This window comes from Mobula birostris, chromosome 3 (genome assembly GCF_030028105.1).
Source record: "Mobula birostris isolate sMobBir1 chromosome 3, sMobBir1.hap1, whole genome shotgun sequence".
Lineage (NCBI taxonomy): Eukaryota > Metazoa > Chordata > Chondrichthyes > Myliobatiformes > Myliobatidae > Mobula > Mobula birostris.
In genome coordinates this window covers 65,706,131-65,723,466 of record NC_092372.1, presented here as the reverse complement: position 1 = coordinate 65,723,466, position 17,336 = coordinate 65,706,131, and the positions used below count along the sequence as shown (strand labels likewise).

The following is a 17,336-nucleotide window of genomic DNA, read 5'->3' as shown; positions in this document are numbered from 1 at the left end:
GCAGCGTGGTCCAGAGGAACGCTGTTTAATTTGGCATACAGTCAGGTGATAATAAATTTGAACTTGAACTTGAATAGTAAGGTGTGTCAAAGGTTACAGGAAGAAGGCGGGAGAATGCGGTTGAGAGGGAAAATAAATCAGCCATAATCAAAGCCAAATAAAATCAAAATAAATCAGCAGGTTTCAAAGGGCTGAATGGACTAATTCTGCTTTTATGCCTTATGGTCTAATCGCTTCTGAGTTTAACTTCTCCAATATTTATGAAAACCTTAGAAAAGATATTTTCAAACTACTCAAGTCAAGTGTTGTCTGAAACTCCATATATTGGTCTAAAAATAACTGTCGACAAGGTTTCAGACCCTTTGAGGAAAAACTTCAGTGAATAACTTTTGCCTTCACATTTTAATCTTATTCTGAATTAAAATAGAGCTGACAGCCTAGATTCTTCTGTTTGTAACCATGCATGTTACAGTGGTGAGTGAAACTACAAGGCTCTCAATGTCAAAGTTTTTAAATATATATTCAGAGCACAGTGCACCCTCTGTCAGAGTTTAATAAAGTAAATCATAATGGAGCTACCACCCAAATAGATGCTTTATTGGAACCCTGAGTTTAAATTTATAACACAATTCCTTTCCTTGTGCTCTTACTGGATATCAGAGTTGTAATATAAGGAAAATAGCAATGACAGAGCTGCCAGTTCCATGATTTGATTTAAAATATATGTGAATGCTTCTTGCAGGATAAATAGATCATTCACGAAAAGTTGTTTAGACCAAATATACTATTCATGAAAAGTGGTTTGAGCTATAATGCTCTTCCCTATAGCACTAAATTGGAAGATATATCATGAATATGATTTATATTAATAAATGACAGAACCTGGACAATATAAAGGCAAAAATTATATCTACGACTGCACGACTAGCAGAATATATGTCTGTGGGCCTTGTAAAGTAATTTGCTTGTGCCATCCATTGGAAATTAATCTGATGAAGGATTAGGCACACTTAAATAGGTAATGATGGAAACCAGATTGTTTTTTCTATGTCTACTCCTTCATGGCCTGATTCCAATTCAAGCTCTTGTAGATATAAAATATTTAGATGTTGAATGTTTGACCAACATCCAACATGATTTACCCCATTTAATATCCCCATCAATGAGCAGTTTAGTCAATGAAGAAGCCCAGACATCAAACTTGTGAAATTCTTTAAAGGAAGCAGAAACAGTACTGTATCAGGAGCTTCTCACATCAACAGTTCTGATTGCACAAACAACCACTAATGGAAAGGTTACCTGTGATAACCTTTATCTGACTATCATCCCCTCGGATAATGGTGGAGGTGGAGACAATGCCAAGTATGAAATCAGTGACTGTGTCTGGGGAAATACACTAGGAATCCTTCATCACCTGTACAGATGTCATGACCCAATTCCAAATGCCATATTTTCAAATAATTACCCTCTAAAAGTGGTGGCTCATCATCAGTGCCTCCAAATATTGCAGAAGATTGGCCAAATTGATTGTAGGTTTCAGATGGCTGAAAGATCTGTCCAGCATACAGTAGTGAAGTCTGTGACATTGCTGAAGGAACAAATATTTTGGGCTGTGGATGACCATCCCCAAATTCACTGCAAGATAAAATAAGGGATAAGCATTTCAAATTAGGACAAAATTTCAAACACCTTTAATAATTTATTAAAATTTATTAAATTTATTAAATTTTAAAAATTTATTATAATTTATTAAAGTAAATAGATTTAAAAGGATATACCAAAATAAATCTGGTTTATTGGTGAAATATAGCTTGACAATACCTTAGAAAAATGGACAGAAAATGTAAGGCTACTTTATGAGAAAATAAATTTTTAGAGGAATGCATTTATAAGTTTTGAGAGAAATATTTTGATGTCATCTAAAACACTAAAACGGATTGATGGTTTGTAAACATCTCCTTAACCTGTTAAATAAAATCCAAAATAAAACCAGAAAATGCTAGAAGCCTTCGCAGTACTGTTGGGGGGGACAGCTTACCCGGGGGAAGCAACAGTGGCCGTGCCTCCGGCACAGAGTCCGGCCCTGTAGCTCAGAAGGGTAGGGAAAGGAAGAGGAGGGCAGTTGTGATAGGGGACTCGATAGTAAGGGGGTCAGATAGGCAATTCTGTGGACGCAGTCCAGAGACCTGGATGGTAGTTTGCCTCCCTGGTGCCAGGGTCCGGGATATTTCTGATCGTGTTCAAGATATCCTGAAGTGGGAGGGTGAGGAGCCAGAGGTCGTGGTACATATAGGTACCAATGACATAGGTAGGAAAAGGGAAGAGGTCCTGAAAGGAGAATATAAGGAGCTAGGAAGGGAGTTGAGAAAAAGGACTGCAAAGGTAGTAATCTCGGGATTACTGCCTGTGCCATGCGACAGTGAGAGTAGGAATGCAATGAGGTGGAGGATAAATGCGTGGCTCAGGGATTGGAGCAGGAGGCAGGGATTCAAGTTTTTGGATCATTGGGACCTCTTTTGGCGCAGGCGTGACCTGTACAAAAAGGACGGGTTACACTTGAATCCTAGGGGGACCAATATCCTGGCAGGGAGATTTGCGAGGGCTACTGAGGTGACTTTAAACTAGAATGGTTGGGGGGTGGGAATCAAATTAAAGAGGCTAGGCGAGAGGAGGTTAGTTCACAATAGGGGGATGGGAACCAGTGCAGAGAGACAGAGGGGTGTAAAGTGAGGGTAGAAGCAAAAAGTAGTAAGGAGAAAAGTAAAAGTGGCAGGCCGACAAATCCAGGACAAGCATCAAAAAGGGCCACTTTTCAATATAATTGTATAAGGGCTAAGAGAGTTGTAAAAGAGCGCCTGAAGGCTTTGTGTGTCAATGCAAGGAGCATTCGTAACAAGGTGGATGAATTGAAAGTGCAGATTGTTACTAATGATTATGATATAGTTGGGATCACAGAGACATGGCTCCAGGGTGACCAAGGATGGGAGCTCAACGTTCAGGGATATTCAATATTCAGGAGGGATAGACATGAAAGAAAAGGAGGTGGGGTGGCGTTGCTGGTTAAAGATGAGATTAACGCAATAGAAAGGAAGGACATAAGCCGGGAAGATGTGGAATCGATATGGGTAGAGCTGCATAACACTAAGGGGCAGAAAACGCTGGTGGGAGTTGTGTACAGGCCACCTAACAGTAGTAGTGAGGTCGGAGGTGGTATTAAACAGGAAATTAGAAATGTGTGCTATAAAGGAACAGCAGTTATAATGGGTGACTTCAATCTACATGTAGATTGGGTGAACCAAATTGGTAAAGGTGCTGAGGAAGAGGATTTCTTGGAATGTATGCGGGATGGTTTTTTGAACCAACATGTCGAGGAACCAACTAGAGAGCAGGCTATTCTAGACTGGGTTTTGACCAATGAGGAAAGGTTAATTAGCAATCTTGTAGTGAGAGGCCCCTTGGGTAAGAGTGACCATAATATGGTGGAATTCTTCATTAAGATGGAGAGTGACATAGTTAATTCAGAAACAAAGGTTCTGAACTTAAAGAGGGGTAACTTTGAAGGTATGAGACGTGAATTAACTAAGATAGACTGGCAAATGACACTTAAAGGATTGACGGTGGATATGCAATTGCAAGCATTTAAAGATTGCATGGATGAACTACAACAATTGTTCATCCCAGTTTGGCAAAAGAATAAATCAAGGAAGGTAGTGCACCCGTGTTTGACAAGAGAAATTAGGGATAATATAAATTCCAAAGAAGAAGCATGCAAATTAGCCAGAAAAAGAGGGTCACCTGAGGACTGGGAGAAATTCAGAGTGGGGAAAAAAGATTAGGAGAGAAATCTGGCAGGGAACATAAAAACTGACTGTAAAAGCTTTTATAGATATGTAAAAAGGAAAAGACTGGTAAAGACAAATGTAGGTCCCCTACAGACAGAAACAGGTGAATTGATTATGGGGAGCAAGGACATGGCAGACCAATTGAATAATTACTTTGGTTCTGTCTTCACTAAGGAGGACATAAATAATCTTCCAGAAATAGTAGGGGACAGAGGGTCCAGTGAGATGGAGGAACTGAGCGAAATACATGTTAGTAGGGAAGTGGTGTTAGGTAAATTAAAGGGATTAAATGCAGATAAATCCCCAGGGTCAGATGGTCTGCATCCCAGAGTGCTTAAGGAAGTAGCCCAAGAAATAGTGGATGCATTAGTGATAATTTTTCAAAACTCGTTAGATTCTGGACTAGTTCCTGAGGATTGGAAGGTGGCTAATGTAACCCCACTTTTTAAAAAAGGAGGGAGAGAGAAACCAGGGAATTATAGACCGGTTAGCCTAACGTCGGTGGTGGGGAAACTGCTGGAGTCAGTTATCAAAGATGTGATAACAGCACATTTGGAAAGCGGTGAAATCATCAGACAAAGTCAGCATGGATTTGTGAAAGGAAAATCATGTCTGACGAATCTCATAGAATATTTTGAGGATGTAACTAGTAGAGTGGATAGGGGAGAACCAGTGGATGTGGTATATTTGGATTTTCAAAAGGCTTTTGACAAGGTCCCACACAGGAGATTAGTGTGCAAACTTAAAGCACACGGTATTGGGGGTAAGGTATCGATGTGGATAGAGAATTGGTTAGCAGACAGGAAGCAAAGAGTGGGAATAAACGGGACCGTTTCAGAATGGCAGGCAGTGACTAGTGGGGTACCGCAAGGCTCAGTGCTGGGACCCCAGTTGTTTACAATATATATTAATGACTTGGATGAGGGAATTAAATGCAGCATCTCCAAGTTTGCGGATGACACGAAGCAGGGCGGCAGTGTTAGCTGTGAGGAGGATGCTAAGAGGATGCAGGGTGACTTGGATAGGTTGGGTGAGTGGGCAAATTCATGGCAGATGCAATTTAATGTGGATAAATGTGAAGTTATCCACTTTGGTGGCAAAAATAGGAAAACAGATTATTATCTGAATGGTGGCCGATTAGGAAAAGGGGAGGTGCAACGAGACCTGGGTGTCATTATACACCAGTCATTGAAAGTGGGCATGCAGGTACAGCAGGCGGTGAAAAAGGCGAATGGTATGCTGGCATTTATAGCGAGAGGATTCGAGTACAGGAGCAGGGAGGTACTACTGCAGTTGTACAAGGCCTTGGTGAGACCACACCTGGAGTATTGTGTGCAGTTTTGGTCCCCCAATCTGAGGAAAGACATCCTTGCCATAGAGGGATTACAAAGAAGGTTCACCAGATTGATTCCTGGGAGGGCAGGACTTTCATATGAAGAAAGACTGGATGAACTCGGCTTATGCTCTCTGGAATTTAGAAGATGGAGGGGGGATCTGGTTGAAACCTATAAGATCCTAAAGGGATTGGACAGGCTAGATGCAGGAAGATTGTTCCCGATGTTGGGGAAGTCCAGAACAAGGGGCCACAGTTTGAGGATAGAGGGGAAGCCTTTTAGGACCAAGATTAGGAAAAACTTCTTCACACAGAGAGTGGTGAATCTGTGGAATTCTCTGCCACAGTAAGCAGTTGAGGCCAGTTCATTGGCTATATTTAAGAGGGAGTTAGATATGGCCCTTGTGGCTACGGGGATCAGGGGGTATGGAGGGAAGGCTGGGGTGGGGTCCTGAGTTGGATGATCAGCCATGATCATAATAAATGGCGGTGCAGGCTCAAAGGGCTGAATGGCCTACTCCTGCACCTATTTTCTATGTTTCTATGTTTCTACCACACATGTTTAAAGGGGAGGAAAACAGCTGAACAGCTGTTAAATTACCACCCTTAAGTCACACTGCACTGTCTAATTTTTAAAAGGTAGCCAGTGAGCTTTCTGGTGAGGACAAACATTGTTAGAAACATTGAAACATAGGAAACAGGAGCAAGAATAATCTATCCAGCCCTTTATCCTACTCCATCATTCAGTACAATCCTGTTGATCATCCAAATTGGTACCCTATTCATGCTTTCTCCAAATCTCCAATGATTTCTTTAGCATTTGGATGAATATCTAAATTTTTTTTGAATAAATTTCAATGATTTGGCCTCAGCTGCTCTTGTAGTAAAGTACTGCAGAGATTCAAAACTTTTTGAGTAAAGACATTTCTTCTAATCTCAGGTGTAATGACCCTTTTATCTTTGTCTGTAACCCCATATTACGCCATCACTGAAATAATCCTTCCTGTAATGTCTGTTCTGTCCCATCTTGTTTTTATAAACACAGTGAGGTCCGCTCATATTCTCCTAAACTCCACTGGTTACTCGTCCAGTGCTCCATTCTCTCTTCATAAGTCAGTCCAATGATTCTTTGCTACACTTCCTCCAAAACAAAAAGATAAGGAGACTAACACTGCACACGATGCTGAAGGTGTGGTCTCATTATCCCCTGTACTCAGTTCCTTTCCATATGAAGGGCAAAATACCACTCGTCTTTTGCAGCTGCATGATTAACTTCACTGAGTGATATACCAACCCTCCCAAATCTCATTGCACCACCCCTTTCCTAATCAATTGCCATTCAGATAATGACCTGCCATCCTGCTTTTGCCACCAAAGTCAGTGACCACACATTTCTCAGCATTGTTCTGCATCTGGCATGAATTTATTCACTCTGATAGTGGGAGAGTGTAGGACCAGAGGGCACAGCCTCAGAATAGAAGTATGTCACCTTAAAACTGGAGTTTCTTTCACCAGAGGATGGTGAATCAATGAAATACATTACCACTGATGGCTATGGGGGCTAAGTCATTAGTTATATTTAAAGTAGAGTTGATAATTTCTTGATTATTAAAGGCATGAAAGGTTAGGGAAAAAGGCAGGAGAATGGGTTTGACAGTCATGATGTAATGGCAGAGCAGACTCAATGAGCTGAACGGTCTAACTTTGCTCCTATGTTCTATGGTCTTATGATCCTTAACTAATTGGATTTTGAACCAACCTGCGTAGCCCCAATCAGTACCTCAGTACAGCCACCACATGACAACCTGATTACTCTGCACTACAATGTACTTTGATTTTGACATGTCAGTCCATGACCTCCTCTACTGCCGCGACAAGGCCACACTCGGGTTGGAAGAGCAACACCTTATATTGTGGTAGCCGCCAACCTGATGGTGTGAACATTGATTTCTTGAACTTCTTATAATTTTCCCTCCCCCTTCACCATTCCCTCTTCCCTCTTTCTCCTTTTCTCCTTACCTGCCCATCACCTCTCTCTTTCTCTTTTTCTCAAGGCCTTCTGTCATTTCCTATCAGATTCCCCCTTCCTTTCACCGATCAACTTCCCAGCTCTTCACTTCACCCCTTCCCCCTCATGGTTTTACCTATAACCTATTACCTTGTACTTTGCTTTTCCTCCCCTGACCTTCTTACTCTGATCTAATTTCTTTTCTCCAGTCCTGATGAAGGGTTTTGGCCCGAATCATCAACTGTTTACTCTTTTCCATAGATGCTGCCTGAGCTGCTGAGTTCCTCCAGCGTTTTGTGTCTATTACTTTGATTTCCACCATCTGCAGATTCTCTCGTGTCTTTTCTTGTAATGATTGTGTATAATACAGAGCTCTATGACGAGGTGTTTCTCGCAGGTCGGTGGTGGTTATTTAAAACGAGCGCTTCACAGGCATTTGTCCATTGTATAGGGCCTATCAGCGGCATCAACAGAGCTCTACAAACTAAATAAAAGTACAGAAGGGATAAGCAGAGTGGCCATTGTTGGTAATAGGCCAGTGGTGAGAGTAGAAGATACTGGCTTTGGCTCAAAAGAGGCTTCGGCTCGGAAGAGACGTCGGCTATGTGTAAAGTGTCTGTTAAAGGCTTCCTTTTTTGTTTTTTTTCCTCTCTTACTGTCCCATTTAAATGACTGTGGTGTGCTCTTCATGCTGTATGTTGGAGAACTGGGAGACACAGAGTCTCCCGGGGAACTACATCTGCATGAAGCGTATCCAGCTGCAGCTCCTTGAAGACCGTGTTAGGGATCTGGAGCAGCAACTGGATGACCTTCGACTTGTACAGGAGAGCGAGGATATAATTGATCAAAGTTACAGGGACGTAGTCACCCCAAAGTTGCAGGAGGCGAATAGCTGGGTGACTGTCAGGAGAAATGGAAATAGGCAGTTAGAGCAGAGCATCCCTGTGGCCATTCCACTCAAAAATAAGTATACCGCTTTGGATCCTTTTGTGGGGAATAACCTCCCAGGAGAATGCTATGGCGACCAGGTTACAGGCACTGACCATGGGTCCGTGGTGCAGAAGGGAAAAAGAGAGAAGAAGGGAGCAGTAGTGATAGGGAACCCAATAGTGAGGGGAACAGACAGGAGATTCTGTGGACGAGAATGGGACACCCAGAAGGTATGTTGCCTCCCAGGTGCCAGGGTCAGGGATGTCTCATATCGCATCCACAACATTTTGGAGAGGGAGGGGGAGCAGCCAGATGCTTTGGTACATATTGGTATCAATGATATAGGAAGGAAAAGCAATGAGGTCCTGAAAAGAGAATTTAGAGAGCTAGGGTAGAAAGCAGGGTAGCAGGACCTCCAGGGTAGTAACTTCTGGATTGCTGCCTGTGCCACACGCTATTGAGGGTAGAAGCAGATAAGGTAGACTTGGCAGATAAATGCATGGGTGAGAAGCCGGTGCAGGGGACAGAGCTTCAGGTTCTTGGATCATTGGGATCTCTTCTGGGGGAGGTATGACCTGTTCAAAAGTGACTGGTTGCACCTGAACCCAAGGAGGACCAGTATTCTCACGGGTAGGTTTGTTAGAACTGTTGGGGAGTGTTTAAACTAATTTGGCGGGGGGTGGGGGGGTGGGAATCGGAGTGAAGGGACTCAGGATAGGACAGATGTAAAAAAGTAAAGATAGCGTGCAGTCAGACTGTCAGGAAGGGCAGGCAGGTGATGGGACAGTTTCTGCTGACAGGATGAGTATCAAATCATTAGGGATGCAGAATCAGAAAGGATAGCAAATATGGTACTCAAGGTGTTGTATCTAAACGCATGCAGTATAAGAAATGTGGTGGATGATCTTGTTGCAATATTGCAGATTGCCAGGTACGTATGATGTGGCCATCACTGAATTGTGGCTGAAGGATGGTTGTAGTTGGGAGGTGAATGTCCAATGTTACACGTTGTATCGGAGGGATAGGAAGGTAGACAGAGGAGTTGGTGTGGCACTACTGGTAAAGAAAGGCATATAATCAGTAGAAAGATGTGCATAGGATCAGAAGATGTTGAATCCGTGTGGGTTAGTTAAGAAACTGCAAGGGTAAAAGGACATTGATGGCCTCCCAGCAGGGGACTACTAGAAAATGAGGCAGAAGAAATAATAACAGGGGACAAGGAGATGGCTGGTGAAATAAACTGAGCATTTTGCATCAGTCTTCATTGTGGATGATACCAGCAGTATGACTGATGTTGTAGCGTGTGAAGGAAGAGAAACAGGTGCAGTTACTATTACAAGAGAGAAGGTGCTCAAAAAGCTGAAAGACCTAAAGGCATATAAGCCACCCAGACCAGATGAACTGCACCCTAGGGTTCTGAAAGAGGTAGTGTTAGAGATTGTGGAAGCATTAGAAATAATCTTTCAAAAATCATTGGACTCTGGCATGGTGCCAGAGGACTGGAAAATTGCAAATGTCACTCCACTCTTTACGAAAGGAGGAAGACAGCAGAAAGGAAATTATAGACCAGTTAGCCTGACCTCAGTGGTTGGCAAGATGTTAGAGTCAATTATTAAGGATGAGGTGATGGAGTACTTGGTGACACAGGACAAGATAGTACAAAGTCAGCATGGTTTCCTTCAGGGAAAATCCTGCCTGATGAACCTCTTGGGATTCTTTGAGGAGATTACAAGTAGGATAGATAAAGGGGGTGCAGTGGAAGTTGTACATTTGGACTTTCAGAAGGCCTTTGAGAAGGTGCCACACATGAGGCTGCTTACCAAGCTAAGAGCCCATGGTATTACAGGAAAGTTACTAACATGGTTAGAACATTGGCTGATTGGTAGGAGGCAGTGAGTGAGAATAAAAGGATCCTTTTTTGGTTGGCTGCCAGTGACTAGTGGTGTACTGCAAGGGTCAGTGTTGGGACCACTTCTTTTTATGGTGTATATAAATGATCTAGATGATACGTGTTGCCAAGTTTGAAGATGATATGAAGATTAGTGGAGGGGCAGGTAGTGTTGAGGAAACAGGTAGGATGCAGAAAGTCTTAGACAAATTAGGAAAATGGGCAAGAAAGTGGCGAATGAAATACAATGTCGGAAAATGCATGGTCATGTACTTTGGTAGTAGAAATAAATGTGTGGACTATTTTCTAAACTGGGAGAAAATCCAGGAATCCAGATACAGAGGGACTTGGGAGTCCTTGTGCGGAACACCCTGAAAGTTAACTTGCAGGTAGAGTCAGTGGTGAGGAAGACAAATGCCATGTTAGCATTCATTTCAAGAGGTCTAGAATACAAGAGCAAGGATGTGATGCTGAGGCTTTATAAGGCACTGGTGAGGCCTCACCTTTGAGTATTGTGAACAGTTTTGGGTCCCTCATCTTAGAAAAGATGTGCTGGCATTGGAGAGAGTACAGAGGAGGTTCACAAGGATGATTTCAGGAATGAAAGGGTTATCATACGAGGAACATTTGATGGCTCTGGGTCTGTACTTGCTGGAATTCAGAAGGATGGGGGGTTGGGGTGGGGGGATCTCATTGAAACCTTTCAAATGTTGAAAGGCCTAGACAGAGTAAATGTGGAAAGGATGTTTCCCATGGTGGCAGAGTCTAGGACAATAGGGCACAGCCTCAAGATAGATGGACGCCCTTTCAAACCAGAGATGCAGAGAAATTTCTTTAGCCAAGGTGTGGTGAATTTGTGGAATTTGTTGCCACATGCGATTGTGGAGGCCAGATCATTGGGTGTTTTTAAGGTAGAGATTAATAGGTTCTTGATTGGACATGGCATCAAAAGTTGTGGGGAGAATGCCAAGAACTGGGGTTGAGGAGGAGAAAAAAAAAAGAATCAGCCTTGATTGAATAGTGGAGCAGACTCCATGGGCCAGATGACCTAATTTTGCTCCTATGTCTTCTGGACTTATGGTCTAATTTATGATTTTCTTGTGAATGTTGTATATCTGATGTTATGTGCCTGTAATATTGCCACAAGTAAGTTTATATAATACTTGCACATTCATTTACCTCTGCATGACAATAAACTTGACTTTGATATATGTGGTCTGTGGTCCAAGCACTAAACTCTGTTGTACCCCACTAATCTCTGCCTTCTACTTGGAAAAGTTCCTCTTTATTCGTACTGATCGCTTCCTGTCTAAAATCAGTTTGATATCCATGTCACTAAATTGTCACCAGTCTAAGGTCTAATACGAGACTTCATGAAAGGCTTCCTAAAAATCTAAATACACCACACCTAGTGTTTTTTCTCCAACAACCTATCTAATTATATACCTAATTAAATTTGTCAAGCAGGATTTCCTTTATATAAATCCATATTTTCTTTGATCTTGTCACTGTTTTCCATATTATATCTCTAATTATGAATTCTATCATTTTCCCCAATAATAATATCTTTTTTTCTTTTTCCCTCTTATTTCTAGAAAAAAATCCTGCCGTTACATTAGCCACAGTTCAATCTACTGAAAGTTATCTAGGGTCTGTAGAATGTTGGAAATTGACCACCAATGTGTGTACTATTTTTGGAGCCATTTCCTTTAATACTTCAGGATGCAAACTCTCAGATCCGGGGGATTTACGAGGTTCCAATTACCAAATTGATACTAATTACCTCCCTCTACTGGATCCTAGGTTCTCTATAATTTCAGGAAGTTTACTTGTGTCCTCTGTTGTGAAGGTAGAAACAAAGTATTTCTTCTATTTGTTCTTTCTTTGTTATCCATTATGAATTCCCTTCTTTCTAACTCTTGGGGCCTACTTTGATCTCTATCTAAGCTTTTTCTCTTCACATATGTTTAGAAAATTTATTAGTCAGTTTTTATGTTCCCTGCAAGATTACTCTCACATTCTATTTCCCCCCCTTAATATTAATTCATTTGTCCTCCTTTGGAATCATAAAATCTTCTCAAGTTTGTTGATTTTCTGGCCAACATATATATCTCCTTGGATTTAATTCTACCACTATTTCCGGTGTCTGCCACTGTTCCTCTGCTCTCTTCCTGTTTTATCTTTGTGCTCTACATCAGCACAGATCCTAATTCAATTCCAACTATAATTACTGCCATTTTAAAACTAGATGGTATCACACCATACTAACGCATTCTTTTCTGCCACCTCTAAACTTACTGCTCAGAGTTCTACTTATTCAGCCTAATTGCCAACTAAACCCGTGAAGTAAGCGCCCACTTTGCCTAACCTATGCAGAATCATAGTGTGAACATTATCTTTTTGTCTATTCAAATGCTACATTTTTTCTTTACTGTGTAGGTTGAAACAAAATCATAATAGTATTGCAAAATATTAATAAACTTAACGGATCTGTGGGAGCAAAAAATCCTCTGTGATGATGTGACTGTTTTTTTTAAACACAGGAGCAAATAAACAGGATTTAATATCCATGGACAACACAAACTGAAAACTCAGCTTAGAATTTATTGATAGTGAATTATTCAAAGATTGATTTTTACATGTTTCAAAGCAGACATTGACACTAATTTTATTGCTTAACAAGGAACATATTAGGTGTTTGCACAGAATCAGCAGTGTATTAATTTGTTATGTCACATACATTACTATACAGCAGTATCTCTGAAGTATATTTGGCACCCATCACTGAAATAACATTGGAGACCAGGATGGCAATTTACTGCTGCATTGCAGCTTTCTAATCAAGATGAGCAAAGTTCACTGGGCCATAAAGCAATCAAGCCACTGCAGGGATTAAACTTAAAATGGTGATCTTATCTTAAGCTTTTGTATAACTTGTGTTAGGCCAATGTGGAGTGCTTAAAATGATTGCAGACTTCATGAGGGAGTAGAAAATAGAGCCCTGAAGGTGATCTGATAGAAGTTCTTTTGGAAACATTATAAAAATTCCCTTAAAGTTCTAACAGAACTGATCGGCAAAAGGTGGAAAGATGTTAGACACATGATATAGTGATGTATGTACATCAAAATCTGCACTAAGGTTTAATTCATTAACTTCACACACTATCACTTTTGTTATTCATCCATGGGATGAGTGCTTTGCAGGCAGAGCCAGCATTTAATTGCCCATTCCCAAAATGTCCTTCAGAAGGTGGTAGTGAACAGCCTTCTTGAACTGCTGCAGTCACTGAGGTGTGGTTTTACCCACAATGTTGTCAGGGAGAAGACACCAAGATTTTGACCCAACAAAAGTGAAGAAACAACAATCTATTTCCAAATCAGGATGGTCTGTGACTTGGAGGGCAACCTCCATGCAGTGGTGTTTTTATACTTTCGTTGCCCCTTGAACTTCTAACTGGTAGAAGTCATGGATTTGGAAGACACTGTACTGTACAAGGCGTCTTGGTGAATTGTAGCAGTGCTTTCTGTCGATGCTACTAACGGCTGTGACGGTACAGTACATTGATGGTGGAGTAAGTGAACGATTGTGGTTGGGATGCTTATCAAGTAGGCTGCTGTATCATGTTGAGGTTCTTGAGTCTTATTGAAGCTGCACTCATCCAGGCAAGTGAGCATTTTCTCTCATACTCCTGACCTGTTGTTGTTTATGTGACTACTCCAGTTTCTGGTTAATGGTAGCCCCTAGGATATTGATAGCGGGAAATTCAGTGATGGTAGTGCCACTGAATGTCAGGAGCTGATAACTGGGCTTGATGCTCAGTCTTGCAAACAAAGACAAATTGTTACCATTTTATTTTCACTTACACTTGTGTGGTAAATGTATTAACATCAAGGGTCAAACATCATTAACATATGGTAGTCTGTATAAAATGGCTTACCCCCTTGATGCTTGACTATTGCTGCCTCCGTAGTCATTAGATGTGTTTTCTTGGCCATTAATATCATAATTTGATTGATAAAACTCTGGATTAAATTGATCAAAAGCAGACATCCTGGAAAAATGCTAGAAAACAATAATATAATTAACTTTCCACAGCAAATTCAAGAATCAACTGCAAGATCTCCGGATAAAGTAAAATATAGAATTCTTGGCAGATGCAGCATTCATGGTAATGGAGATGGGAACTGTTAATAAAATGCTATCACCAAACACATCTTTACCTTTCTCCTCCCTCTCTCCATTTACTGCAGAGGTTGCTCCCTCTATGATCCTCTCGTCAATTCATCCATCCCCATTGACCTCCCTCCCGGCACTTATCCCTGCAAGTGGCCAAGGTGCTACACTTTCCCACTCACCTCCTCCCTCACCTGTATTCAGGGCTCCAAACAGTCCTAAGCGAGGCAACACTTCACCTGTGAATCTGCTGTAGTCATCTATTGTATCCAGTGTTTCCAATGCAGCCTCCTCTATGTTGATGAAACCCACCGTAAATTGGGGGACTGCTTCGTCGAGCGCCTCTGCTCCATCTGCCAAAACCCGAATTTCCTGGTGATCTGACATTTTAATTCCAATTCCCATTCCCATTCTGACATGTCGGTCTATGGCCTCCTCTTTTGCCACTCTCAGGTTGGAAGGGCAATACTTCATACTCTGTGTAGGTAGCCTCCAACCTGATGGCATGAACATCGATTTCTTCTTCTGGTAATTTTTCCCACCCCTTCTCCCTTCTTCTATTCCCCACTCTGGCCTCTTACCTCTTCTCCTCACCTCCTATCACCCCACCCCTCCTTGTGCTCCTCATTCTTCCCTTTGGTCCATGGTTCACTCTCCTCTCTTATCAGATACCTTCATCTCCAGTCTTTTACCTTTCCCATACACTTCGCTTCACCTCTCACCTTTGATCTTTCCTTCTTCCCCTACCCTCACCTTTTTATTCTGGCATCTCCCCCTTCCTTTTCCAGTCCTGAAGAAAGATCTCGGCCCGAAATGTTGACTGTGTTCATTTACATGGCTACTACCTGATCTGCTGAGTTCCTCCAGCACTTTGTGTGTGTGTTGCTTTGGATTTCCAGCCTCTGCAGAACTTTTTGTGTTACTAAAACTTGTTACTGCTTTGGATATTCTCCTAACATTTTTAAAAAGTCAGCTTCCTGGCGTAACTTCACTGAGTTTGACTGGAACAAGCTTATGCTCTAAAAGTACTGGATGGTAAACTACAGGAATAACAATGTACTTAACCCTTCACTTCCCCTTACGCCAATAAACCACTCAGCATAAATATTCTGGGTTGACCACTATATGTCATACCTGAAGGGTGTTAAAGCAGGTTGTGCTACAAAGGCTTGTCACCATTCCAATGGACAAACCATTAAGATGAGATATAATCCTACTTTTGGAGTCCCAAATATGGGAGTCCAGGGCTCAAGGGGATCCTGAATAAAAATGATCCTGAATCTCTGGAGGGGAAGGCCCGGAATCCTCGACTTTGCTTATTGCTCGGCGGCCAGGATGGGGTCGAAGCGCTTGGCAGAGATGGTGCTCGGTGTTCGGTGTCGAAGGGCTGGTCGGAGGCTCGAAATTTTCGGATGGACTCAGAGTCGGCTGGGGTCAGGTGCTTCCAATGCATCGACAGTTGTCGATGCCTGGAGGTTTATGGCTGAGAGAGTTTCTCTCTTCTGCCACCTGCTATCGGGGACTATCGGGAGTCGATTGGAACTTTGAGACTTTTTTTTACCATTCCCATGGTCTGTTCTTTATCAAATTATGGTATTGCTTTGCACTGCTGTAACTATATGTTATAATTATGTGGTCTTGTCAGTGTTAGTCTTTGGTTTGTCCTGTTTTTTTTGTGACATCATTCTGGAGGAACATTGTATCATTTCTTAATGCATGCATGCATTTCTAAATGACAACAAATGAGGACTGAGTGTCCTCAAAATCTAAAAAAAACTATGCCTATCTTATTCAATTTCACTTATGTCACAAAATATAATAAAGGGTAAAAAACAAAGCAGGGTTATGTCTGTAGAGAGAGAAACAATTAACTTTTCAGGTGACCTGGACCACCTGCCTAGATTGCTGGCAGTGGGTGAGAGGGATGAGTTGATGGTTGAGGCTTTTACTAAGTGGACAAAATAATAATAGCTGGTTCTCTTATTGTTTTTACCTTTATACTTTATTAAGTGGGTCTGACATGGCCATAGCACCTTTTGGTGGGGGAGGAATGAAAATTTATGGCCATTAAGTGTTCCTGTTTCCATAAATACTGTCTGACCGAGCAAGCATTCCCTGTATTTTCTGTTGTTACTTTAAATCAACAGCATCCACAGTATCAACAATTTTCACCAATTGCCTCAAGGTCAAATAACGGACCTACTTTGAAAGAAGAAAAATATCCAATATGACATTTCTTTAGCCATCTCGTCACAGACTCTCCAAACTGTGAAAATAATATTGCACTATCTAACTGATCAATTTTCCTTAATATTTTGTAATCGCTATTGAAGTCACCTTTAAACCATCTAAATTCCTCTGAAGATAGAGCTGTACAATATAAGAAATGATTATCCAATAAATCATAGTTAGTTTGTAAGAAATTGGTTGAAACATACTAAAACAGCTGCAAATAAGATGAGCCTTTTACTGATGTGCTCACATCCAGAGTGCAGGCTTCATATAGCAGATGGGTAAGCACCAGGAGAAGTAAGAGAAGTAAGCAGTTAGTGGCCATTCCCCTCAGCAACAAGTATACTCTCTTGGATACTGCTGGGGAAGATGATGTATCAGGGCACAGCAACAGCAGCCAGGCTAATGACACAGTTACCAGCTCTGAGGCACAGCAGGGAACAGTAAAGTTAGGTAGAGTGACAGTGATAGGAGACTCAATAGTTAGGGGGATGGACAGGGGATTATGTAGCTGCAAAAGAGACGCTATTATGGTGTGTTGCCTCCCAAATGCTGGGGTCAAGGATTCCACAGAGCGGCTGCAGAATATTCTGAAGAGGGAGGGTGAGCAGCCAGAGGTTGTGAGCAACACACATAAAAGTTGCTGGTGAACGCAGCAGGTCAGGCAGTATCTCTAGGAAGAAGTACAGTCGATGTTTTGGGCCGAGACCCTTCGTCAGGACTAACTGAAAGAAGAGCTGCCTGACCTGCTGCGTTCACCAGCAACTTTTATGTGTGTTGCTTGAAAATCCAGCATCTGCAAATTTCCTCGTGCAGAGGTTGTGATACACATTGGTGCCAATTGCATAGGTAGAAAGGAGGAAGGGGTCCTGTACAGTGAGATTAGGGAGATAGAAAATAGACTGAAGAGCAGGACCTCCAATGTAGTA

The 17,336-nt window shown here is 41.8% G+C and overlaps 2 protein-coding genes across 4 annotated transcripts in view; one reads left to right on the top strand and one right to left on the bottom strand.

Moving 5' to 3' along the window:
- Positions 1 to 17,336, top strand: part of gnpda2 (glucosamine-6-phosphate deaminase 2) — a 131,916-nt gene that overhangs the window by 61,376 nt on the left and 53,204 nt on the right. The window lies entirely within an intron of this gene.
- The window catches only part of LOC140194611 (protein YIPF5-like), a 38,187-nt gene that overhangs the window by 14,280 nt on the left and 6,571 nt on the right, over positions 1 to 17,336 (bottom strand). Inside the window, exons 1-3 of one of the 2 annotated variants that reach the window (XM_072251851.1) lie at positions 14,370 to 14,406; positions 13,940 to 14,064; positions 1,466 to 1,635 (exon numbers count right to left, since the gene is read on the bottom strand). In XM_072251851.1, the coding sequence (XP_072107952.1) occupies positions 1,466 to 1,635; positions 13,940 to 14,052 (283 nt within the window). In that variant the 5' untranslated portion in view covers positions 14,053 to 14,064; positions 14,370 to 14,406. Of the gene's footprint in view, positions 1 to 1,465; positions 1,636 to 13,939; positions 14,065 to 14,369; positions 14,407 to 17,336 lie in introns of those variants that run through there. The other variant, XM_072251850.1, reaches the window with a different exon arrangement.